Source organism: Euphorbia lathyris, chromosome 1, assembly GCF_963576675.1.
Source record: "Euphorbia lathyris chromosome 1, ddEupLath1.1, whole genome shotgun sequence".
Classification (NCBI taxonomy): domain Eukaryota; kingdom Viridiplantae; phylum Streptophyta; class Magnoliopsida; order Malpighiales; family Euphorbiaceae; genus Euphorbia; species Euphorbia lathyris.
Genome location: NC_088910.1, coordinates 85,937,920 through 85,965,728, shown reverse-complemented (window position 1 = coordinate 85,965,728; position 27,809 = coordinate 85,937,920). Strand labels below are relative to the sequence as shown.

Below are 27,809 nucleotides of genomic sequence, written 5' to 3'. Positions count from 1 at the left end.
AATGTAACCAAATAATAGATTAAATGCATAAATTTTGGATAGACCAAACCAAAAGATTAAGCAAGTATTTATGAACGGATACATTTTGTTTGAAGAGTGGAAAAAGGAGAGTGTAGACAGTACTAGTAGGCAAGTGAAGTACTGTATACTGTACTGTAACAGAAAGCACAGCTAGCTACACTACACAAGTTCCCATTATTATTTATTTGTTTTCTACTAAATATTTTTCTTAATTAAACGAACAAATAGGCCCCACTCTGTATGGACTTTTAGTCTTTATTCAGCACAGCCTATCACCTTTGAGCTTTCATTCATTCATTCTTTCTTCAAAGATCTCTCTCCCCTCTCCGAAGCAAATCCAAGTTGCGAGTTTTGATTCATTCCTTCCTGCTGTAGCTACTACGTATGTACTCTTTCTTTCTCTCTTTAGCTATAAAACCTTTCTACACTCTCTCTCTTTGCCACTACTCACCTTTCTTAATGTGATTGCAGTTACTTTTCCGGCGAGATTTGGCCGGAGAATGGCATATATGTGTACTGACAGCGGCAATCTAATGGCAATTGCTCAACAAGTTATTAACCAGAAACAACAACAAGAGCAACAACAGCAGCAGCAGCAACTCTTGGGCCTTAACCCTTTGCCTTTTAATAATCCTTGGTCCGCGACTACTATGGCTACTAATCCTAATCTCACTTACGCTGGACTCGCCGGTGCTGCCTTCGCTGATCCTTTTCAGGTTCCTGCTGCTGGAGATGCCGGAGAATCTGGATTTCAGTTCCCCCCTATCGAACACCACTCTGCTGGATTTAGGTTCTCGGATTTCGGTGGTGCCGGCGGGGGCGCCGAGTTTGACTCGGATGAGTGGATGGATAGTTTGATGGGTGGAGGAGACTCAACGGATAGTTCTAATCTACCCTCTGCCTGTGACGCGTGGCAAAATAGTGCTCAGTTTGGTCTCTACGGTCCTGATCCTTTTGCCACTTGTCCAACTCGTTGCTCTCCTCCGTCCGATCTCAACCGAGTCATCTTTACTGAAACCACTCACAAAAGCCCTAACCCGCTCCAAGTCCCACCCTGGGCTCCATCTCCACCGCCGCCGCTTCCGCAAACGGCGGTGAAAGACGCTAATCCTCTCCTAACATCGACGGTCAAGAAAGAGACTATCGGTGTCTCTTACAATTCACCGGATATCGAGTCTGCACCGGAGCTGTTGAAGGCTCTTCTTGAATGTGCTCGACTGGCCGAGTCAGAACCTGAGAAAGCTATGAAATCCCTTGTTAAACTCAGGGAATCAGTATCCGATGATGGAGATCCAACTGAAAGAGTAGCGTTTTACTTCATTGAAGCATTAAACACCAGAGTTTCACTTCAAGCAGAGAAACGCTTAACCAGTTCTGAAAACACCAGCGAAGAATTTACTCTCTCTTACAAGGCCTTCAACGATGCCTGCCCTTATTCTAAGTTCGCTCATTTAACGGCGAATCAAGCAATCCTGGAGGCTACAGAGAAAGCAAGCAAGATTCACATAGTTGATTTCGGGATCGTTCAAGGAGTTCAATGGGCTGCTCTTTTACAAGCTCTGGCTACTCGTTCCGCTGGGAAACCAGCAAGAATCCGGATTTCTGGTATACCTGCACCAGTTCTTGGTAAATCTCCTGAAGCTTCTCTTTTTGCTACTGGTAATAGGCTTAATGATTTTGCAAAGCTTCTGGATTTGAATTTCGAGTTTGAGCCGATTCTTACTCCAATTCAGGAGTTGAAAGAATCGAGTTTTCGAGTTGATCCCGATGAGGTATTAGCTGTGAATTTCATGCTTCAATTGTATAATTTATTGGATGAAACTTCTGTTGCTGTAGAAACCGCTCTTAGAATGGCTAAATCGTTGGACCCCAAAATTGTAACCCTAGGAGAATATGAAGCAAGTTTGAACAATATTGGATACTTGAACCGGTTCAGAAATGCTCTGAGATATTACTCGGCAGTGTTTGAATCTCTTGAGCCTAACTTGACCAGGGATTCACCGGAACGACTCCAAATTGAGAAACTGTTACTCGGTCGCAGAATTGCTGGTGTTGTTGGGCCAGAGGAACCAGGGATAAGAAGAGAACGGATTGAAGATAAAGAAGAATGGAGGAATTTAATGGAAAATTGTGGTTTTGAATCAGTTGCACTTAGCCATTATGCAATAAGTCAGGCTAAGATTCTTTTATGGAACTATAATTACAGTTCCTTGTACTCTCTGATAGAATCTGAACCAGCAGGGTTTCTTTCTCTAGCCTGGAATGAGGTGCCTTTGCTTACTGTTTCTTCATGGCGTTGATGATGATGCATTGATTTGGTCTCAGTTTCCACCTGGTAATTTTTCTCTGGTGTGGAAATTTTTTGTCTATATACGCCATTGATGGAAGATTGATTATGGTTTAGAAGAAACCCTTTTGAGCTAGCTAAATTAATAGTTTATGAGTTTGGTCTTTAGATTGCTTTTGCTTTGTTGTTGTTGGGTTTTTGTTCTGAAATGACAAATTGTAAAATAGAAGAAAAAACCATCCAAAGGGGAATGAATACTCAAGGAAAAAGCCTTTCTTTTTCCCTTTGGTTTGGTGGTTATAATTCTGTATATAAATTTGAATCTCTGCTATAAATTTTTCACTTCCTTTCACTCTTGACAGACTATTAGATTATTTGTGCTCAAATTTTTGTTACTGTTACTTATCTTTCTTTGAATTGGACGTAGAAATGGTAAAGTAGTGAAAGAGTGATTAAAATCCACTGGGTTTTGCAATTAGTGTTTGATATATAGAAATGTGTAGTTGTTGAAAATAAGTATCTGACAGTGTTTTGAACATGTAAATGGTTATTTGATGCAGACCTCTCTGTGTTGTGTTATGATCTAATAATAGGAGTTTTTGTTATCTCGTTTAACTTTCCTTTTCATGGTGTTTTTGCTTTGCTAAGCTATCAATGTCCTTAAAACTATAAATCGAAAAAGGACTTGAAATGTGAATGGGGCCTTGGCTGCCATTTATATCAATATGAGAGACAATGGCAGATCTTTTGTGGATTAAAGCTTGTTTGCTGTTTTGCTTTCTTATATTGTATTTCTGATATTTTGTTTTTATGAATTTTAAGGGTTTAATGTGTAAGCATGTAAACGAGTGTGTGAAAATAACAAAGATAGGCGAAAGGGCGCTTTTTTATTTTATTTTTGATGTTGTATTGAGCGAGTATTGACTATGGGTGGGAATTAGTGGATGTCATTTTCATCCATCAATTCCAGTCTCTTATCTCGTTATCTCTGAAAACAAAGAGGTAGAGATTAATATGAAATGTAATCTGATCCTTATAACTTAAAAGGAAACAAAGGTGGAGAAAATTAGCCTCTTTACAGCTCTTTTGGGCCAGCCTTGGCAAGTTAAGCTTCATGCTGTTGTTCTTGGTCCGACTGATGCTCACCTTTCACCTTCATCTTTGGTTACTTCATCATTTTTATTTAGGATTAAAGCATTATTTGGCTTCTTTGGTTTTGGCCCTTGACGTATCATTTGGGAATATTTGTCTCGTGACCTATAATAATTTTAGTCTTTGCCCTGATCTATTATCTAATTATTTGGTAATATTTGGCATCACATATTCAAAATTGGTGAAATTTTAACTATCCACACTGGTTAAGTCAAAGGGGGTAAAAATGGATACGTGAGAGGTTAGAGGTCAAATATAACTATATAATAGGTTAGGGATAAGAATCAATATTTATTTTGAATCAGTTAGGGTCAAATAGTGTGATGCCAAATAGTGATTTAAACCTTTATCGAATGTTAGAGGTCCAAATGTAGTTTTGTAGGACTGGATATATGACCGTCATACTTCGTACATATACTTTTGCTCGATATTTGACATGCTTGGGCTCTCGGGCTAGCTACAGTGCTGCCAAATTGGATTGTAAGTAAAAGCGTTTCCAACATTATAAGTTATTTAAAACACTTTCAACTGGCTATTAGTAACAGTTAATATATAAATAAAAAAGATAATATATCTTTTCTAATAATACTTCTCGTAATAGTTAGAGAAGATAGAGCAAAATAAAATAAGGATAGGACCAGAGATGGAGAGATGCTCGAGATAATAACGACTTTAGTCATTTGAAGGCTTTCGAAATTTGTTCTCCAGAATAAGCTACAATATTGTTTAGCTAAATTTAACAATTGTGTGATGTTAAGTATTGGAATGTGTGTATGCTTTAACAAGACTAAGTTATCCACTTTCTATTTTATGTTTTCTTTTTCATAAACTTGTATTTTATTTTATGCTTTTATTTATAAAATATTGATGAGATTTTTTTTTAAATTATAGAGTTAGTATATTTTAAGGGCTATATTTTTGTAACGGTTATATTGTAATGGTTATATTTATATTAAGACTTATGAAATGATTACTGCGATAGAAAGGGTGATGAAATCATTACTGAATCAATTTTTGATGGTCTATAGGCAAACATTCTCAAGCCAGGTCTTGGGAGAATTAATCTTAAAACAAAACTTTATTTAGCATTCACCATTATGCATAATGTGATTAATGGACTACTCAAGATTAGCAACGTTCCCATCAATTTTGAAATTCAAACATTTCAACTGAAAAAATAACGTCAACAGCAACAATAAAATAGTTGAAATTGAAATAGTCATATTTTAATTTTAATGATTGAATTAGGTAATCCAAGATGTCTATTTGGGGTTATATTATAGTCTCCTGTGTGTACCGTAGAAGAGTCTCCCACCTTTTAATAAAAACAATTGCAGCTCCAAGAACCTATAAAACAAAATGGAAGTGCAGGTTCAAAGGTAAAATAAGAAAGACCATAAAATTATGATAATCTAACAGTTTAGTACTATATACCCCCCTACATGAGCAACATACCACCAAGTCTAGGGTGGGGCTATTTCCGCAGGTGCTCTCTGTGCATTTTAGAATCCTTCAACTTTGATTTTTTTTTTTTTTTTTTTTTTTAGAAAATGAAAGGAAAATCAAACAAAAAAAAACAACTACCTAGGGATTAGCATCGGGAAGCTAACCCCAATCCTATCTTCTAAAAGAAGAGGAGAGAGAAAGACAGGGGATCAGAAAGGGTAGAAACACCTAACATCCCCTCATGGCCAGCCGCCGTCAAGCGATCTGCAACACGGTTCTGCTCTCTGAAAATGTGGCTGAACTCAAAGCTCTCAAAGGAGGAGCAAAGCCTTTTAATATCTTTGATAATGTTGCGGTTGTTCAGACCCAAAGCATGATTTTCAGTAATCATATTGACGGCCTCCAGGTTATCAGACTCTACAGAAAGTCGCTTAACTCCCAGCCTTAAAGCAAGTTTGATACCAGTGAGAATGCCCCAGAGCTCTGCTGAAAAGGAAGAACCCATCCCCAAATTCTGGGAGAAACCAGAAAGCCAGGCGCCCCCTGCATCTCTAAGAACCCCTCCGGCGGCAATCTTACCATTACTGAGACAGGAGCCATCAGTGTTTAGCTTAACAACCCCCTCTCTCGGCCTACTCCAACTCACAAGGTGGACATTATTAATCTGGGAGGATCTGGCAAGAGACTCTTCCTTGAAACTATCAATAATAGAGGTGAGTTTATTTGAGAAGAACTCAACTAAGTTTGGCATAATGACAGCTTTATTACCAAAAATTTCATCGTTTCTCCACTTCCAAACTTGGTGACAGATAATGGCAAAGAAAATGTCACCATGCTCCATGAAAGACAGAAGCTTTCCACTAATACCATCCGAGAACCAGTCATCCACATAATGTACCAAGCCTTGTTTAATACAAACAATGTACAATGTCTTGCTAAAATAACTGATTCTACTCTTTGAATTTATATAATCCATTGACTTGCTTAAAATCAGATAACATGATAGAATAAAAATAGATTTGACTCATCACTTTAACCAAATTGAGGAGGTCAATGAAAATTCAGCTAATAAGTAAGAATGTAAACGGAATAAAGTGGTTGGAGGATTGCATTTTCCATCCTTGTTCCCTGGTCTAATGAGGATTCACCCCTACAACTAAAAAAAATGGAAAATTTTCTCCCCATTCCCCATTTCCTTCCTCCACTTCTGTTTTTTTTTTAATCCTCAACTCAAATTTTTAAAAAGAAAAAAAAAACTAAATTTACTATCAATTACATAAATTTCAAATTTTAAAAGAAAAACAGTTTTCCAAAAAACAGTGTTTCATTGCTTTTATAAAAAACTACTTTTCAATTATAAAAGCAAACAAGATGTCTCTAACAAACCTAAAACTCTTAATTTTAAAGTGAAAACGCAAATATGAGAAAAAAAATGGCGTAACCAAACACCCATTTAACATATAATAATAACAATAATAATAATAATAATAAAGGATTAAACAAAGATTTGTTTGGAGAATACATAGGAATCCTTGTGGGAGCATATCGGGGACAGGGATCTCCGCAGGCTGGAGACACTATTCCCGTCCTGATTTTGAGGATAAAAATTTCCATCATCACCCTGCAGGGATTGTTATCGAAGCGGATTATCGTTCCGTTGGCAATCTTATTAATAAGTCATTATAAGTAATTTCAGGTGTCCAATAAGTTCAAAAGGTCCATGAAATGTTCCATAAATTTAAGGGGTAAATTACACCCATGGTATTGAACTTATTCATTTTAACATTGTGGCCACTGAACTTCAATTCTTAATTGTATGACCATTGAACTTTATACCTTTTAACATCGATGACCACTCAACGCTTCAAAACGACTGTTGTCGATCTCAAAATAAAAAAATCGAAGAGTTAATGATATTCAAGGAACTTTAAATCTTGAAAATTTTCGTTTTGATATCATTTAGGTGTTGTTTACTGAGGAGATAGATAATGAAATTTTAGAGAGAGAAAGCTCCAAAAAATGTGATTTTGGAAAATAAAAAATACGGTTTCATTGTAAATGTCATTCTGAATAACTTTAGTTAGTGAATATATTTATTTTGAAATCGTTAACGATTATTTTGAGGAGTTAGTTAAAAATGAGTGGTCACTAGTTGTAAAAAAAAAAAAAAAAAAAAAAAAAAAAAAAAAAAGTTAAAATTGAGGTTATAAATTAAAAAACAAAGTGATGGTATTTTTGAACAGAAAGGCATTCCAGCTCCTGCAAAGGCTTGTATTATATAGCGTAGCATGTCATTATTACTAGTGATCAAAAACTTATTCTCTTTTTTTTTTCGGAAAAAAAAAAAAAAAACTTATTTTCTGCTTACATATCAACCGTATAAGGTGAATTTCCTTTTGAGATTGTATAATAAAAGATGAGTCAATGTGGACCGTTGGGTGGTGGACCAGCACACTACACTAGTGCAACATCATTCGCTCCTTCCTTACTATTCTATTCTCAAATTCAACTCAGCAATGGGAAAAAAATCTTTCACTCCAGGGGAAAAAAAGGAAAAAGCAAAAGGAAAAATTCTTCTTATATTAACATTTTTCAAACCCAATTAAATTTGGTTATTAACGTTATAAAAGACAATAACACTAATTCATACTACATAAAACCACAATTTCTAGATATCCAATTGATTTTCTTTCCATTTAGGAACTTTATGGCCATATGAATTTTTCTTCTACTTTTTATAGAGGGTCTGTTCCGCTTACATGCTATTTGCTGTTTTTTCAAAATCATCCTTTTATTAAAAAAAAAAAAAACTACTTTTCAGTTATAAAAGACAAACATGAGTTGTCTAACCAAATAGATAAAACTCTCATTTTCAAAGTGAAAAGGAAACAACTAAACACCACTGAGTCATCACTTAAATTGTAACATCCCAAAATTTTCATTAATTTGCAGGGCCGGCTCTACGGAGAGGCCGCCTAGGGCCTCCGACTTACGGGCCTCCGATTGGAATTTTTTTCAAATTTGATAATTATTAAAATTACAATGGTTAAAAATATGTAGACTTGGATATATAACAAAATATATTGTTAGGCTGAATGGTAAAGACATAGTAGATCTATTTGAGAGGGTGTGAGTTTAATTCCCAGAAATGAATGTTTTGGTTCTCAATTTCCATTTTTTTATTCCTGATTTTCTTATATATTTCTTATTAGTATATAAAGTTCTTTTCTCTTTATTTTTCATATGTTTTGTTTTTTTATTATTATATAATTTTAATAATTATTTTTTAATAATTTTAATTTTTTCTTTAAACCAAAATGTTAATATATATTCAATCTAAAATGACTAATATATATCGATTTACTTGTTACCATATATTTTAGGACACGATTAATTTTCACTAATTTACTCATGCTATTGAGTTAATTACATATAAGAGTTAATTACATAACAACTTGTATCGATCAATTTTTTTATGGTGAGTATTTTTACAAAATCAAAATGAAAATTATAATTTAATAGGACAACAATTTATAAGAAGGTTCGAATATTTATGGACCACCACAAAACGTTATGGACCACCTGTACCGGTGTTCGAGTTTTATGACGTGATTTAATAAAAAAAAATATATTTTTTTTGTAATATAACATATTGAGTTAATTACATAACAACCTGTACCGATCAAATTTTTTATGCTGAATATTTTTACAAATTCAAAATAAAAATTACAATCTAGTAGGACAATAAATCATAAAAAGCTCAAATCTCTATGGACCGACCCTGAACATAGGCCATGAGTGCGATCACCTAGGACCTGATCCAAAATGGCCTCAAATTGTTTTTTACTGTATATCTAGTAATTTTTTTAAATGACCAAATAATATGAGAGTTATGTTATGCTTACTTTGTTTTTTACACTCAGTAAGCTTATCCAATGGTAGGAAAAAAACAAAATAAAGCTTACTTTGTAAAAAAACAAAGTAAGCATAGAAGACACCAATAATATGATATTTTAGATCTAAAATATATCTAAATTTCTATTTTAAACTTTTAAGTACAATTTTTTTTTTAATTAAGGGCTTCTTTATCTCCTTTTTCATCGAGGCCCATAAAAAAATTGGACCGACCCTGCATAGGGCCTCTAAAATACTGGAGCTGGTCCTGTTAACTTGTATATAGTATACATATATTAATTTTAAGGCTTAATACATCTTTACACCCTTGACCTTGGCACGTTTTGCCTATTGGCACCCTGAACTTTTAAAATAACCTATCACACACTTATAGTTGGCTTTAAAAACCTATTGCACACCTATAGTTGGCTTTAAAAATCTATTACACACCTATTGTTGGCTCATTCGGACCTCCTACACACAAAATCGTTGAGCTTTCGTTTTTAACGAACGAGGTGGTATGCGTGTTATAGAAAAAAAGAAAAACGTGGGAGTTCGTTCGGTATGCCACCTCATCTATCAAAGATGAAAAGTCAACGATTTTGTGTGTAAGAGGTCTGAATGAGCCAAGTATAGGTGTGTGATAGGTTTTTAAAGTCAACTATAGGTGTGCGATAGGTTTTTAAATGCAACTATAGGTGTGTGATAGGTTATTTTAAAAGTTCAGGGTGCCATTAGACAAAACTTGCCAAGTTTAGGTGTGTATATATGCATTAAGACTTAATTTTAATGTTTTAAATAAGAAGCTGTTGGGGAGTAATTAAATTTTTATATTTTTAGCATAGGTTATAATTTTACTCTATAGTTATTTTTATTTAATTAAATTTATCTCTCAACAAAATCAAAATGTGATAAAAAAATAAGAAACAATATCAAAGATTATTATCAAAAAACAAAACCAAAATAAAAACGAAAAAGAAAAAGAAATAATAGAAATCAGGGGAAAATTTGCACCATTTTTTCAGCAACTAGTCTAGCAACTTCGACAATAAAAATGGACCCCGAAACAGCGAAATATCGGACGGTCAATATTTGTCTCAGAAAGTTCAGGACGTTAGCTTTCCGGAATGTAAAAAACGGAGCAAAATGGATCTACAACGAAGCCGGTAGAATTTTTCAAAAAGCACTAGTGTTGAAAAACGGGTTTGAACTTTTCTACACATTTCAAGAACGTGTTTCATGGCCTCGACTCCATTTTTCTAGCTCCTAACTCACCCATGTTCTTTCCTTAACTAATAGGAAGGTAATGGGAATAATGGAGGAGAATTTTAAGCACAACATTTGTTGCTCAAAAGTCTATAAATTGAGCTCAATTCCTTCATTCCAATTCCCACTCAACTCAATAAAAAAACACAACAAGTCAATCTTCAAATCAATGTCTATCAAATCTCTTGCCAAATTCGGTCATTTTATCAATCTTTAGGTTCTTAGAAATCATTCTCTAGCATCTAATTAGTTTAAACAAGCTCTCAATTTCCTTTTTCAACAAAGCTTCAAATTTTCAGAAACTTTAAGTCCGAAATTCTCTTAGTTTACTCGATTAATTCCTAAATTGTTTTTTGGCAATCTCTTAGTTAAGTCAGTAAGATCATTACCAAATTCTCAATTCAAGCTCTCTTAGTCTAGAACGAATTTCACCATCATCATCTTCTTCAAAATTTTAAGGGGGTGTTTGGTTCATAAAAAATATAGTATGGAATGGGAATGAAGATACGTGATTGCTATTCCTGTTGTTTGGATAGTTGATTTAAAAGTTGAATGGGAATTGGATTCCCTGAAATAATGGAATGAGGGATTCCTGCCTGATTATGTGTTAATCAGTTTTGATTCCCTCCTCAAATTAGAATAAAACACGCACTCTTGACAACAACAAAAACATTCATCTCTTCACCTTCCAACATCAGTCATCTTCTCTAGCTCAATAACAACTCATCTTTTTCCAGCTCTGTTTTTCTCAAGCTCGGATCCATGTATTTTCCTCTTCATTGGTATGCATTTATGATTTTAATAGCTTCTATCTTCAATGTCGATTCATCACCTGGATTTCTTCTTTATCTTTTGAAATTGTATGATCTGAATCCTTGGTTTTTATTCCAAAATTCTGGACTTTTGAAATTGTATGATTTGAATCCTTGGTTTTTATTCTAAAATTCTGGACTGTGAGTTTATTTTTGTAAAAGATGATAGGTTAACCCATTATAGGATGGAATAATCTAGAGAAATCATGTGACTGCGCATTGAACATAGATCCATGTCTTCCTTGTTCAATTTTTTTAGAGGCAGAACAGCAGGACTGAAAGCTATAAAAAAGAACAATGAAAAACTTTGGGGAAGAAAAGACAAAAGCGTGGTTGAGTTTCACCCAGAAATAACACCTAACAAGAAGGAGTGGCTCACCGATTTTAAAAGTATGAAACTCTGCACTGTGATCTTTAATAAAGTTTGTCCTTTCTTCAGCACTTGTAATATTTCATCTGTCAGATTGGTCGCAATCAATGCCTGAATTGCAAAACATGTATCCCATAGCTGGTTCCCAAAGTTCTGTTTTCCATTCGTTTAGGCTGGCAACATCTCAATTAATTTTTAGAGTCAAACTGGTGCAAATTAAGTATAAGCTAATGGACTTTTTGTTATAGGATTTATAGTCCCTGGTGCAAATTAATCGAAATTGGAATTTTTGTTATAGGAAATTAAGTATAGCTAATGGACTTTTTTTTTTATATCTCAATCAATTCATTTAGGCAATGAAAGCATATATTAATGGGCAGTAGGTCCCCTAATTTCAATTCCCAATTTGATTAATGTGTCTAGAAAGTAGATATATTGTAGAATGAGATTAGGATACCAAGTTGAGGTCGAGTTATATATATTGCAGGATTGACATTCAACATTTCCACAATACTACAATACTTTTTAAATGCACAATCCAAAGAAATTATGCAGAAGTATTATAAAATTATAAAAAATAGTCTTAAAGCTAAAATGTTTTTCCTTTATCATTTTTGTCAAATGACTATTTATTTAATTTAATTGTTATATATAATATATTTATACTTTTCTGAATATTATTATGTCATTCAATTTTATATGACAATGTAGATAAATGGATCATTGTGGCCTATCAATGAGAAGGAAGCGGAATTTACAAGAACTACAATTGGTTGTTACTATTATTAACATAGTTTTTATTATGCATATTATATGGTATTTGATGGGATCAAATATTTTCATTGATCAAGAGTTGAGAGGAAAGAGAAAGTAAGAAGAGATTAAGAATTGAAAATCTAAATATGCTAATTAGGGAGAGTGACGTCAAATGTAAAAGTGAACTTCGTGTGAATAGGTTTATATTTGTGAAATTTTGTGAGATGCTTAGAGATGTAGGAGGTCTAAAAGGAACTAGAAATATATCAATAGATGAAATTGTTGCAATGTTTCTATATATATTATCTCACCATAAAAAAAATAGGACAATCAACACCTATTTGTTGCAATGAATGTCTTAGGTGCTTGTTCACCTGATATGCAATTCATATATGTACTACCTGGTTGGGAGGGTTCGGCTCATGATGGTCGTGTCTTACGAGATGCTATATCTAGAGCTAATGGTTTAAAAGTTCCTCAAGGTAGTACTAACATATTCTATTTGAATAAAGAAAATAATTATTTAATGTCAAAACAAATAATTTGTTTAATTTCTTTAATAAATGTCAAGGTTGTTATTACTTGGTCGATGCTGGCTACACTAATGGAAATGAGTTTCTTGCTCCATATAGAGGCCAACGTTACCACCTTAATGAATGGAGGGGCGATAGACAACCACAAATCGCAAAAGAGTATTTTAATATGAAACACTCCAAGGCTAGAAATGTGTTTGAAAGATGTTTTGGCTTACTTAAAGGTCGATGGTCAATACTTAGAAGTTGTTTTTATTATCCAATAAAAACTCAAGGACGTATCATCATGGCATGTTGTTTATTGCATAATTTAATAAGAAAATATATGCCCATTGATGTTGATGTTATGGAGGATCAACTTTATGAATAAATTGATGAAGATTTTGAGAATGATATGGATGTCAATGAACCTGAATTTATTACTACAATTCAAACATCGAATGACTGGACCAATTTTAGAAATACATTTGCTCAATAAATGTTCAATAGTTGGAGGTTTCGTTCTAATAGAAGTTAATAATTTGATTTATAAACTTTTATTTTTTTTCCTTGTGTATCAAATAGTAATTGATTTTTTAAATATGATATTTTTCTTATTATGCTTATATATTGCAATATTTGATATGTTTGAATTTACACTAGGATGAATTTATTTGAGAGTAGTCAAGCTCTACGTGGTAGAGATAGAAACAAAAGAGTTTTGACTTTACAAGATGATCAAGCATCAATAGAAAGTTCACAAGAAGTAGCTACCGATTATAGATTCAAACAAGACAATACTTGGGAAAATGGATATCTTGTTCGTGTTGAAGAGTTGATTAATCAAAAACTTCCTATGAGTGGTATAAGAGCAGATCCTCATATTGATTCTAGGTGGAAAACATTAAAAGCAAAATATAATGCCATTGCTGAAATGTTGAACAAATCTGGATTTGGTTGGGATGATATGTCAAAGATGATACAATGCGAAAGGAGTGTTTATGACGAATGGTGCAAGGTAAATTATACTATTTTTATTCTTTATTATAATTATTTAAATTTTTATTATTTGTGTTTTTTTTATTGTAGAATCATAAAGAAGCAAGAAGTCTCTGGAAGATTATTTTCCTTTTTTTCATGAAATTGGAGAGTTAAGCGGAAAAGATAGAGCAACGGGGAAGGATGTTGAGACATTTGATGAAGCTATAGATAACATGGAAAAAGAATTAGATGATGAAAAAAATCTTATTAGTGATGAAGACAATGAAGATGATGATGAAATATCAGTGACTCAACCAAAACCTCATTCAAAACTTAAGAGATCAAGGAAGCAAAGCATGGCTAAGCCTAAAGAATCTCAAGTACCATGGTTGCTACATTTCAAAATGTATCTTCCAATTTAAATAGTTTTATGAAAAATATGAACACACATCTTGGTACTATGGCAAATGCTTGGTCTCGTGCAGAGGAACATGAACAAGAAATGGCTAATAAAAGCAATACGGTGCTAGAACATTTACTTTAAATTGAAGGTTTAACAAGTGTTGAGGCATTACAAGCTGCAGATATTCTCACCGCTAAACAAAATAAATTAAGAGTTTTCTATCAAGCTCCACCACACCTTAAGAGAATATATAATGAGTTTTCTTTACCCTCCTACAAGATCATCTATGCCTAGGATGATTTGGAGTATTTGAATTTTATTTTTAGAAGACATTATATAATTGCGTGTATTTTTCTTGGTCCTAGAACATCTATTTTTAGGATGATTTGATTTTCTTGATTTTGATTTTGATTTTTTTTTATGTTGAAGTTAATATTATTATTATTATTTAATAAAATATTTTTAAAAATATTGTATTAATTTCGTTCCGAACATGAAAGAATCAAACAATTTCAAAGAGAATCTGATTCCGATTCTGGTCAAGAACCAAACAACTTCAAAAGGAATCAAATCCGATTCCGAACTGAACCAAACAAAGTAAATAAATGTTGATTCCGATTTTGATTCCGCCATATTCCGATTCTGAAGTTTAAACCAAACGCCTCTAAGCATTTTTTGTGAAACCGAGATCATCGAAACCCCATTTTCGAGTCATTTTTAGTTTATACACCTATTCCAAATCATGTTTAGAAACTTTTTATTGATCTCAATCAATTAAAAAGACCCAGAAATAATATTTTGAATTTTTCATTATGGAAGAATTCATCAAACAACTTTTCTAGAGAGCCGTTTTTCAAAATTTATTCCGAGTTTGTTAGTCTATCATTTTATCCTAAATTAATTTTAATCTCCTTAGTTACATCAGTTATAGAACTCCCAATTTTTATTTCATAAAAAACGACCTTCTATAGCTTTCAAAACCGCCCTTAAAGTGCCCTACACGAAACAGAATCAAGCTTTTTGTTTTTCAACCATCAAACAACTATTATGTCAGGCCCGTTTTCAATAATTTGTTCCGACTCTGTTACTTGACGTTTTTCTAAAATTCCAATTCCAGACCCTTCCCTTGCACACTAAGTTTGAATATTAGCCTTCGTTTTGCTCCAATCAGATCTCTACAGCCCCCGAAATCGAGCCCGAAAGTCCCACAAAAGCATCATTTTAGTCCCAGAATTGTTGCTGACTTGGTGGTAACTTTCTGGTCAAGTCCCTGCACTCTCTAAATTGCTCCAAATTTGTCCAGAATTACCCGAACATCGCAACTGCCCCCGAGACGAGTTTTCAGAGTTCCAGTCCTTATTTTCACGCATCCCAACAATGTCAAAGAGATCGGTTAATTTTATTTAATCCCCTACATATTGTTTTTTATGACTTATTTATATTTCTAGTTTTAAAGTTATTATTTTTTAAGTTGTAATTTTCATGCTTTATGCTTATTTGTAATACAAAAAACATTGAAAAATATCTACAAAATCAATAAAAATATAAAAGAAAATTAAAAAATGTATATCTTTGTGTCGTTCTATTGCTTTTATTTTTGGTACTTATCTTAAAAAAAAATTTCCCGACCGACCTGTCAAGTAATGTCGGGATCCAAGACCGTTGTTTTTATTTTCAATCCTTGTAATGGTCGTTAATCGCTTTTCGTTTAGAATTCAAGTAATTTAGACGCACTATATTTATTTATTTTATTCAATTACCGTTTTATCTTTTGAGAATTAGCTTCTCTGGCACGCCCGCATTATTTTTTACCATTTTTAATCCCCACACTCGAGTATCAAGGTTGAAAATTTGGATATTTCGAAAATATCGCCAACATAAGCTTTTGGTAATTTCTCTTTAAAAGAACTACATATTTTTTAAGGGCTTTTTGGTATTTAAACCTTTATTGGAAGACCTATATAAGAGTTTAATAACTTCTTTTATTATGCTTTTTTTAGGGTTAAACGTTTCATCTTCTTTTTGTTCCTCTGTTTTCTGTTTTCTTCTTTATTTTCCGACCACCATAAAAACTTGTTCGATGATATTTGAAGAATAAGAACATCGTATTCTTAATCCTCGTTAAAAAAATATTTCAGGTAATGTCAATTTCTTTTAAAGTTTTGTCTTTATTTCAATTGAAGAACATATGAGTTAGGATTTTGATATTTCATGATTAACTTTCAAATTGTTGTTTTGATGATGTAAAAACATATTTTAATCAAGTATTTATTTTTCTAAAAAGCTTTTATACTATTAATTTTGTTTTGGCTTCATTTTGGTCGAATTTGGTGGCAATTGGAGTTGAAATAAGGCTGAATTCGTTTCTCTTTTAGATTCATAACTGTTGGCAAAATTGACAACCATTAGTATTTTGACCATAACTATTTCATACGAACTCCGATTGTAGCGATTCAAATTGGAGAATAAACCTAAGACATAGGTTAACAAAAAGATTTGAAACGATTCTAAATTCGAACTCTAAAAGCTTCAAAATGGATTCGTAATTTGATACATATGATAAAACTTTGTTTTTCATTTTCACTATTTTTCTCTGTTTTAATTCCATATTTGTCTGATCGATTTGAAATTTCTTTTAAGAATTTCAGAGCTTTAAATACAAATTCTTGGATTTTTTTAAGGCCCTTGGAGTTTATTTTGACATGCATAAGCATATTTAGTTTGATATATAGGTTGATCAATTATAGAAAATACATTCTACATTTATAGGGGAGCAAGTGATAATCAACAGGAACCCGAACAATTTGATTAGCTTATTGGATGAGAGGTAAACGTAATTGCTTATATTTATTTATTTATGTATGTATGTATCTATGGTTAGTTATACGAATACTAATTGTTTGGGTTGAGTGGTTTGAACTATTGAGTATAGATGTATTTGCTGTGAAATATTTAGACGACATGAATGAGATATTTATGTTACTAAGATTATTGTCATGTGATCAGAACAAAATAATGTGAAGTTCATATGATTTGATTTATGATGAGATTAAAAAGATAATGAATTATGAAATTGTGTGGAGGTTTGATAAATAGTTAGCTTAAGTGAATATCTACATCGGTCTGGAGGCTTGATAAATGTGATTGCATGCACCTGTCTCGGAAGGGAGGCGATAGGGTGCTATTTTGCTCTAAGCTTGTACTGTGAATATTGTTAACTATAAGACCATTGCTTAGGTCTAACTGGGCCCTTTAAAACAAACATAATCAATTATAGTTTTATTGTTTGAAGTAAAGTGAGTCATATACGAGATGCTATATTCACATTTTATTCTTGATTGATTGATTGTTCGATTGTTTAATTAATTAAATGTAAGATGCATGAAATTAATTGTATATATGTGTATGTATGTATATATATATATATATATATATATATATATATATATATATATATATATATATATATATATATATATATATTTTTTGAAACAAAAAAAAACAATGCATTAATTAGCCAGATCATGGCAAAATTGTAACAATGAATCAGAAACAGAACTCGGGTAATAAATTAAAAAAAAGAAGGGCAATGTGTATGTATATATTTATGTATATAAATACATGTAATTATGTTTATTGAGTAGACATCTTACCCTTGCCACGTTGAAATTTTCAGGCTAAGTTCGGAAGATTCATGTTTGCTAGTGTTTTTTTAGTTTCATTCCGCATTCAGGTTGGCCAGCAAAAATGTCTCATTCCAATTAGCAAATTTTAGGGACATTCATTAGAATTTATTATATTATTGGATTGGATTAATTGCTTAAATTTAAATTAATATTATTGACAGATTAAGTTATTTGATTGGTTATTTAGTTCTTTCGTTATGAGATTTTTTTTGATGAAAATACTTATAATTTCATTAGATTAAAACACAATAAGTACAACAAAGAAACACAGTAAGGAATCAAACCTTACGAGATCTACAAAGAGACAAACCGACTACAAAGAGCAAAATAGACCATAAAGGCATAAAAAAAAACACAAAACAATAACAAAACATATATTTTTCGTAAATCAAAATCTGCAGAAAAGTAGATGCAATCCAATCTTCAGTATTTAGGTCATTTCGAATATTCGGATCTGAATCCTTTTTGTTGATGCAACCACGTAGATCTATTAATCCACGGACAAGATAAATCATTTCCGTTCTTGCTAAATTCGAAAAAGGTATAAATGAAAGAATAATAGAAAGCAGATACAATTCAGACGGATGAAGAGATCCGATAAAATATATGGAAATTGACTAAAAAGAAAAAAGCAACGAAATAAAATACATAAAAGCTAACCCGTAGTGGGGTAGGAAGAAGGAAGACAAACTTCCATCTTCCTACTCAAAGTAGATCGTCAAAAGAAGAAAACTTTGAAAACTTGACAGATGATGAAATTTGGAGAGAAAATGAGAAAAGAAGAGTGGAAAGAACTGAAGAGAGGGGCGATTATTAATTATGTAGACGGCAATAAATGAGGAGCCTTTATGTAGTTATATTGGTGTTTGTGCTTAATTATGATAATTGCTTGGTTTCCTATGTGTTTTCAATGTGACCCGCATGGGTTACATAAATATAATTATTTTTTATTTAAATAAGAGTCAGTTTATGCTTATTCAGATTAAGAATCCCCACGCTCATAAAAAAGGTACACATTTTTACATATAGAAAACTTCTTTCTCCTTTTTACAAATACTCGCTATTTCACTATTTAGATAAAAATTCACTTGAGCATCAGAAAGTCCCTCGTCAGGATCCAACCAACTCCTATGTGTTTGTTTTGCATGATTCAAAACCAACTTATGGTCGGATCTTCTTGGAAGTAGTCTAGACCTTTTAAGAAAGATTTCCCCTTAAATTATCATTGGTGTGGAGAGCGTGCACCTAAGAAAATTATCATGGATCCGTCATGTTCAGAGAAAGGAGTGGTTGTAGCTTTCATCATTCTCCCAACATCTCAAAGTCTTATCACACTCATAGGGGTATCAAGCCCCCGAGACAATCGACCAACTTGTCAGCAAAATCGTGGGGGTATCAAAGCCTTATCATTATAATGGCCTCACAACACAGGAAAGAAGAGAACGTGGGCTATGCCAAGAGAACTGGTATGGAAGAAGCATTCCACACACTATAAGTAGAAACAAAATTGCATGGAAAGCCGAAAGAAACTACTTATGTTATTTGTAACGCTAGGTTTTGCATCTTCCATGCCTTTTTCTTATGTTTCTTTTTTCTTCTAGCTATGGTGCATGGTTTAGCCACTGAATGGTCCTACATTTTCTATGATATCACGACCCCCATTCACTCAATCCATCTATGCGAAGTTCATCACATATGCATATAAGCCATTGAATCTCTAGGATACTAATTACATGTTTGATCGATATTATCATGTCTTCGTATATATGAGACATTTGACACCACATCAAAGGGAAGACACACAATTTCAAGCTCCCCCAGACTTCACACAGGTTGTTAAAATCATTTTAGAGTATTATGAGGCTCATACCTACCAACTGATGTTGATTAGGTCGTAGTCTCCCTTCGCCCAACATATCCTCAAGCAACCGTTAGACCGGAAATTCTACTTTACATGCTGAATTATTAGCGATTTTATTTTCACTGAGTGTCATTAAGGATTATGGGTATAAATGGATTCTAGTTGCATCTGATTCAACTTCGGTGATTTCATTACTTTAATGAGATCAAAAGTTGTCAAATTGGTTGGGTGTAATTCTTGATGACATAATTGAAGTGGCAAGAGCATTTGTTTCGGTTGAGTTTGTTTTTTAGAGAAGTCAAGCGAATGTTCCTGCACACAAATTAGATGATTAGGCACGATCTCTCTCTCACTTGAAAATTCTCGATGATGTTTGCCCTCTTGGTTTATAATACAAGTTTAATTATATATATATATATATAGGAGAGATCAGGTGTGACACATTTCTAATGGTGTGACCAGCCTTATTGTTTTATTGTTTTTCTTTAAAATGCATTTTACCGACTTTTCCAACCTCGTTTTTCAAAAACATTTATACTGTTGGACTCGTCTTAATTAGACGGTCATTTTAAGATCCCAGAAGCTCGGGTAAAAAAAAATTTCGGTGAACGGAATCCGGCGACCTGTTTTTCTGTGAGAAAAAATGTCTAGAAAATTCTCAAAAAATTCCAGAAAATGTAAAACATTATTATGAGAAACTTTAATTCTTGACTCAAAGTGAGATTTCTTACGGTTTAATCCCAAATCAACGGAATCTGGCGATTAGATGAGCGTTTTCCGGTGAGATATCCGAAAGTATCCAGAAAATTTTCAAACAATTCCAAAAAATGTAAAACATTATTTGGAGAAACTTTAATTCTTGAGCAGAAGTAGGATTTCTTACGGTTTAGTCCCAATAAATTGTTGAAGCATGTAAAATGGATAAAATTAAGGAACAAGTTTTATTGGGACTAAACCGTAAGAAATCCCGCTTCGACCCAAGAATTAAAATTTCTTAGAATAATGTTTTACATTTTCTAGAATTTTTTGAGAATTTTCTGGGTACCTTTTTCCTTGCCAGAAAACGCCCACCTGGATTCCGTTCACCGAAATTTTTTTTACTTGAGCTTCAAGGATCTTAAAATGACCGTCTAATTTAGACGAGTCTAATATATAAAAAATTTCGAAAAATGAGGTTAGAAATGTCGGAAAAATGTATTTTAAAGAAAAAAAATAAAAAGATTTTCTGTTGGAACAATATAAGTATTATGTTGGAACAAATGGTACACTGATTTGGAACAAATGATACACTGATTTGGAACAATTTCGTACACTGTCGGAACAATGTAAGTAGGACAAAAAACGTACCCAGAAAATTATCAAAAAATTCCAAGACATGTAAAACATCATTTTAAGAAACTTTAATTTTTGGCTCAAAGCGAGATTCCTTACAGTTTTGACCCAACAAATTGTTGAGACATGTAATGGATAAAATTTAGGAACAAGTTTTATTAGGACTAAACCGTAAGAAATCCCGCTTCGACCCAAGAATTAAAGTTTCTTAGAATAATATTTTACATTTTCTGAAATTTTTTGAGAATTTTCTGGGCACTTTTTTTCTTGCCAGAAAACGCCCACCCGGATTCCGTTCACCGGATTTTTTTTTACTGGAGCTTCATGGATCTTAAAATGACCGTCTAATTTATACGAGTCTAATAGTATAAAATTTTTCGAAAAACGAGGATAGAAATGTCGGAAAAATGTATTTTAAAGAAAAGAAATAAAACAATTTTCTGTTGGAACAATATAAGTATTATGTTGGAACAAATGGTACACTGATTTGGAACAATTTCGTACACTGTCGGAACAATGTAAGTAGGATAAAAAATGTGCCCATAAAATTATCAAAAAAATCTAAAACATGTAAAACATTATTTTAAGAAACTTTAATTCTTGACTTAAAGCGAGATTCTTTACAGTTTTGACCCAACAAATTGTTGAAGCATGTAAAATTGATAAAAAGTTTTATTGGGACTAAACCGTAAGAAATCCCGCTTCGACCCAGAATTAAAGTTTCTCAGAATAATGTTTTACATTTTTTGGAATTGTTTCAGAATTTTCTGGGCACTTTTTTCTCGCCAGAAAACGTCCACCCGGATTCCGTTCACCATAATTTTTTTTACTTGAGCTTCATGGATCTTAAAATGACCGTCTAATTTAGACGAGTCTAATAGTATAAAAAATTTCGAAAAACGAGGTTAGAAATGTCGGGAAAATGTATTTTAAAGAAAAGAAATAAAACAACTTTTCTATTTTCTCTTTCCTTTTATTTACAAATTTGTCATCTTGCCCTTTTTAATTATCATCAAAACTATGTAGTTTTGTTAAGTGAGAACCCTCCCCCATATATATAGGGGAGGGATCAAGTGAGAACCCTCCCCTAAGTGAGAACTCACCTTAGGTGAGAACCACCCAAAACTACGTAGTTTTGAGTAGGAAAATTAAGAAAAAATGATGCTGCTTAGTAAGGGGTTCAAACCTAAGACCTGTTCATCTACACTCCATGTTGTTTACCACTAAGCCAACTACTCTTTTTATATATTATTTCGTGCGCTGATTAATATATCATCTCCCTTTTAGCTTTTATTGTTTTTTTTGTTTAATATTTGACGCATGCACTTATTAATATCGATTAAATATGCATAATAATGAATTATTAATAGAAAAAATGAAATGTGCATAATAATGAATTATTAATAGAAAAATAGAGAAATGTGCATAATAATGAATTATTAATAGAAAAATAGAGAAATGTGCATAATAATGAATTATTAATAAAAAAATCCAAGAACATGCTCCAATTTCTTATTTATTTAATTCCTTTATATTTTTGTAATTTATGTTACATAGGAAAATATATTTTTTAAAATATACGTTAGGACATATATTTTAACTTTTAAAACACGAACTATGAAGTTTAGAACGTACGACATATTTTTTAGAACATACGTTATGTTTTTTAGAACATGTGTTATGTTTTTTCAAACATGAGTTATAAATTATATTATAGAACAAATGAAAAAACGATCCAGATATCTACTGATTTTTTAGAACATTATACTTAATTTTTAAAACACAAACTATATATTTTTTAAAACATACGTTATAACATATATTTTAACTTTTAAAACACGAACTATGAAGTTAGAACGTACGACATATTTTTTAGAACATACGTTATGTTTTTTAGAACACGTGTTATGTTTTTTCGAACATGAGTTATAAATTATATTATAGAACAAGTGAAAAAAATATCGAAATATCTACTGATTTTTTTAGAACATTATACTTAATTTTTGGAACACAAACTATATATTTTTTTTAAACAAACGTTAGAACATATATTATAACTTTTAAAACACGAACTATGAAGTTTAGAACGTACGATATATTTTTTAGAACATACGTTATGTTTTTTAGAACACGTGTTATGTTTTTTCGAACATGAGTTATAAATTATATTATAGAACAAATGAAAAACCGATCGAGATATCTACTGATTTTTTTAGAATATTATACTTAATTTTTGAAACACAAAATATAAACTTTAGAACATGCGTTATGTTATTTAGAATATGAGTGTTATAAATTATATTATAGAACAAATGTAAAAATGGTCCATATATTTACTATTTTTTTAAACATTATACTTAATTTTTAGAACACAAATTATAAAGTTTAGAATATATGTAACAATATTTAGAACATCGTCCTTAACATTTTAAAATATAAATTACAAAAATATAGAGGAATTAAATAAATAAGAAATTAGAGCATGTTTTTGCATTTTTTTCTATTAATAATTCATTATTATGCATATTTCTTTTTTTATTAATAATTTATTATTATGCATATTTAATTGATATTAATAAGTGCATGCATCAAATATTAAACAATGGAAGCTAAAAGGGTCGTAATATATTAAGCAGCGCGACACATAGTACACAAGAAAGACAATTGGCTTAGTGGTAAACAACATGGAGTATAGATGAACAGGTCCTAGGTTCGAACCCTAGCAATATTTTTTTAAAATTTCCATATAGGGGAGGGATCAAGTGAGAACATTCTCTTAGGTAAGGACACATCCTTATGGTGAGAACACTTTTTGAGTATAAAAATCAATAAAAAAACACTAAATGCTACTAATGGGAGTTGAACCTAGACACTCCTATCTACACTCCACTTTACTTACCGCCGAGACAATTACTTCTCTTGTGCATTATATCATGAGCGCTGCTTAATATACCATTGTGCTAGTAGCTTCTATTGTTCAATATTTGACGCATACACTTATTAATATCGATTAAATATGCATAATAATGAATTATTAATAGAAAAAAAGAAATGTGCATAATAATGAATTATTAATAGAAAAAATACAAAAGCATGCTCCAATTCCTTTATTTATTTAATTCCTTTATATTTTTGTAATTTATGTTATATAAGAAAATATATTTTATAAAACATACGTTAGAACATATATTTTAACTTTTAAAACACGACCTATGAAGTTTAGAACATACGACATATTTTTTAAAACATACGTAATGTTTTTTTTAGAACATGTGTTATGTTTTTCCAAACATGAGTTATAAATTATATTATAGAATAAATGAAAAAACGATCCAGATATCTACTGATTTTTTAAGAATATTATACTTAATTTTTGGAACACAAACTATAAACTTTAGAACATACATTGTGTTTTTTAGAACAAGCATTACGTTTTTTCGAACATGAGTTATAAATTATATTATAGAACAAACACGAACTATGAAGTTTATAACGTACGACATATTTTTTAGAACATATGTTATGTTTTTTTAGAACATGTGTTATGTTTTTTCGAACATGAGTTATAAATTATATTATAGAACAAATGAAAAAACGATCCAGATATCTACTGATTTTTTTAGAACATTATACTTAATTTTTGGAACACAAACTATAAACTTTAGAACATACGTTATGTTTTTTAGAACATGCGTTACGTTTTTTCGAACATGAGTTATAAATTATATTATAGAACAAATGCAAAAATGATCGAGATATTTACTGATTTTTTTAAACATTATACTTAATTTTTAGAACACAAATTATAAAGTTTAGAACATATATAATATTATTTAGAACATCGTCCTTAACATTTTAAAACATAAATTACAAAAAAATATGGAGCAATTAAGTAAATAAGAAATTGAAGCATGTTTTTGGATTTTTTGTTCTCTTAATAATTCATTATTATGCACATTTCTTTTTTTTCTATTAGTAATTTATTATTATGCACATTTAATCTATATTAATAAGTGCATGTATCAAATATTAAACAATAGAAGCTACATGGACAATGGTATATTAAGCAGCGCACTCCATAATGGATAAGAGAAATAATTGTCTTGGTAGTAAGTAGCATAGAGTATACTTCCAGGTTTGAATCCTACCAGCAGCATTCCGTTTTTATTGATTTTTATACTCAAAACGACGTAATTTTAAGTGATCTCGCCATAAGGAAGTGTCTTCCCCTAAAAAAGGGTTCTCACAAGAGCCATCTCCTATATATATATATATATATATATATAAAAGAATGCTTAAAAAAAAAGTAATATAAACAACTTAAATTTTTGTTTATTTTTTATTTTATTAATTTTAATGAAAAAAGTTTGTGTGTGCAAATGAGATTTTGGCAAATAAGCAAAATCATAAGGTTTGTTTCGGTATTTATCCTGCATTATTATATGCTTGCGAAATTGAAATTGGACTTGTTTTTGGTATTTAGCGGTATGGCTAAAGTAAACGTGGCCATATTCTCCATCAAAATCTTGTTGCGGTTATATTTGCATTAACGTGCGTGATTCTAATCTGTGCACCAATATTGACCCCAAGTCGGTTAACAATAAAAATTGAATTCCTACCAAGTTAAAGAGGAAACTTGTACTATTTCCAATTCCATAATGACTCTGTTTGGTAAAGAGCGTTTTGAAATAAAAAGAGCGGTTTTGACCAATTTTAGATGTTTGACCACTAAAACCGCTGATTGGAGTGTTTGGTGGAGAGAGGTTTGGGAGAGAGTTTTGGGATGAAAACGCTAATTTAGAAAAAACTCTTAAAATGAGATTTTTCAATTAGCGTTTTGCAATATTAAAATTAATGGACTTCTTTAACCTTAATAGATAGACTCCCCCTTCTCATGCGTCAAAATTAATGCCCTTATTCGTCTTTTTGCACAAACCGCTATTATCAATCAGCTAATTTTTACCAAACAGATCTACACAAACAACTAGTCAAATCAACTAATGTAATCAGCTAACAGCTAATATAATCAGCTAACAGCTAATTCCCAAACAGGGCCAATATTATAATTTAGCTAACAATTTTAAACAACAATTTTGATCACATACACTTTAACGACTAGACTTATTAGAATCTTAAGGTGGAAATTCAAAGCATTATGAGGTTTAGATTTAATAAGCCTAGATCTAACGGTGAATGACCAAATTTAGGATACATACTTTATAATTTAGGATCTAAAATTTGTATATAATTAACTGAAAAATAAACAATTAATTAATTACCAAATATAAGGTTCGAACTTTAGATTTAGATTAAACGACTTGAAGCCCTTAACCACTCACAGTTGCGTTCACATGGACCCTGATGACCACGTAAATTTGGTCATTCATCGTTAGATCTAGGCGGATAAAAATCCTAAGGTGGAAATTCAGAACATCCTAAGGCTTATATTTAATCCGCCTAGATCTAACGGTGAATAACCAAATTTATGTGGTTATCAGGATCCATGTGAACACAACTGTAACCACTCAAACCAACTTTAATTGATAATATTAATTACTAATTTCTATTAATATATATATTATTAGAATTAATCATGTTGGTCATTAATTTTTTTTATTTTTTTTGGTAGGAATTAATTTTTTTTATTTAATATATCTAAAATCTTATCAAAATAATAATTAATACTCCAAAATAGGAATTTTACAAAAATAAATAAATATTTTCTACATGTTATAATTTCAAAATTAATTTCCTTTCAGAAGTTTTGCTAGATTTTTATGTTATAAATCTACAATACTATAACTTGAAAATTATCCTTGAAATCAATTAAGGACCTCAAGTCGCTTAAACTAGATCTCGAGTTTGAGTCTTAACATACGCAAAAAACTTTAATTGGATATGCTTGACGTCGAACCGAAAAATCAGACAAACTATAAAAAAATAATATCATCCTCGACTAAATTTGTTTAATTGACCCATGTATTTTAATTTGTACTCTTTTGATCCATGCATATCTATTTTCCATTCCGTTCAACCTCACATTGTAAAATCTTAATGTGTGTTTCCATTCATAAACTCTTTGTTTAGTTTATGAATAAAATGGAAGGAAAAAATAAAAGCATTAAAGAGCATAAAAATTCAAAACAAGAATGAAGAATGGAAGCATATAGTAAAAGATTGTTATGGTATAATTATGATTTCCATATATTTTTAAATGATCATATCAAGATACAATTAATAGAAATGTTAGTGAGAGACTGAATTGGGTGAAACATAAATTTATATCAAATAACAAAGTGCATGTGAAAGTACACTAGGTAAGTAAAAAGTTTTAGCTCACAGGGGCTTTAAATCCATTTACACGGGTAAATTACACCTATGATTACTGAATTTTACTCATTTTAACATTGTGGTCACTGCGCTTCAATTCTTAACGGTATGACTACTGAATTTTCCACTTTTTAACATCGGTGACCACTAAATGCCTCAAAACGACAATTGACGGCCTCAAAATGAAAAATTCGAAGAGTTAATAATATTTTAAGAAACTTTAATTTTTAAAATTTTTTGTTTTGAGGTCATTATGTGTTGTTTAGTCAGTAAAGAGAAAGTGAATTTTTAGAGGAACAAAGATTAAAAAAAGTGATTTTGGAAAATAAAAAAATATAGTTTTATGGTAAGTGTCGTTCTAAACAATTTTAATTATTAAAAATTTTCATTTTGAGATCGTTAATAGTAATTTTGAGGAATTAGTTAAAGTTGAATGGTCATCGACGTTAAAACATATAAAATTTAGTGGTCATAGGTGTAATTTACCCCCATTTACACTTTGATAGTAAATTATTAGAAAAAAACATCAAGCAACAAATGATAATAATAAAAAGAAAAACCTTGTATTGGAATACGTACCTTAGCTCGACGAATTGGTGTACAGTGGCATTTTTGTAAATGAGTGGAAATTTGAAGGGCAATGGCTAACAACCTAGCGAGCAGCACTCAGCAATGAGAAGCAGCCAATTGTAGACACAGC

The 27,809-nt window shown here is 31.5% G+C and overlaps 2 protein-coding genes across 6 annotated transcripts; both read left to right on the top strand.

Moving 5' to 3' along the window:
• The first annotated feature begins 244 nt into the window (after positions 1–244).
• Positions 245–2,660, top strand: LOC136205088 (SCARECROW-LIKE protein 7-like). Of its 2 annotated transcripts, XM_065995579.1 has the most exons (3): positions 245–403; positions 493–1,647; positions 1,858–2,660. In XM_065995579.1, the coding sequence occupies exons 2-3, from the start codon at positions 522–524 to the stop codon at positions 2,319–2,321; spliced, it is 1,590 nt and encodes a 529-aa protein (XP_065851651.1). In that variant the 5' UTR covers positions 245–403; positions 493–521; the 3' UTR covers positions 2,322–2,660. The 2 variants fall into 2 exon arrangements, with proteins under 2 accessions (XP_065851651.1, XP_065851643.1); XM_065995571.1 differs by having other exon boundaries at positions 493–2,660.
• An 8,020-nt stretch (positions 2,661–10,680) lies between these two features.
• Positions 10,681–14,258, top strand: LOC136210988 (uncharacterized). 4 transcript variants are annotated; one of them, XR_010678270.1, is made up of 5 exons: positions 10,681–10,848; positions 11,138–11,268; positions 11,960–12,020; positions 13,180–13,534; positions 13,606–14,258. XR_010678270.1 is itself a non-coding variant. In XM_066002475.1 (3 exons), exons 1-3 carry the CDS (start codon positions 10,829–10,831, stop codon positions 13,669–13,671), a joined length of 441 nt encoding a protein of 146 aa, XP_065858547.1. In that variant the 5' UTR covers positions 10,728–10,828; the 3' UTR covers positions 13,672–14,258. The 4 variants fall into 4 exon arrangements, 1 of the variants encoding a protein (XP_065858547.1); XR_010678273.1 differs by lacking the exon at positions 11,960–12,020 and having other exon boundaries at positions 10,685–10,848; XR_010678279.1 differs by lacking the exon at positions 11,138–11,268 and having other exon boundaries at positions 10,689–10,848.
• The last annotated feature ends 13,551 nt before the right edge of the window (positions 14,259–27,809 follow it).

Excerpts from the sequence above, each read along its gene's own strand:
- LOC136205088 (XM_065995571.1), top strand. The coding sequence starts at position 522 with ATGGCATATATGTGTACTGACAGCGGCAATCTAATGGCAATTGCTCAA.
- LOC136210988 (XM_066002475.1), top strand. The coding sequence starts at position 10,829 with ATGTATTTTCCTCTTCATTG. Across the intron at positions 10,849-13,179 it reads ATGTATTTTCCTCTTCATTG|GATGAATTTATTTGAGAGTA; the intron begins GTATGCATTTAT and ends AATTTACACTAG. Across the intron at positions 13,535-13,605 it reads TTTATGACGAATGGTGCAAG|AATCATAAAGAAGCAAGAAG; the intron begins GTAAATTATACT and ends TTTTTATTGTAG.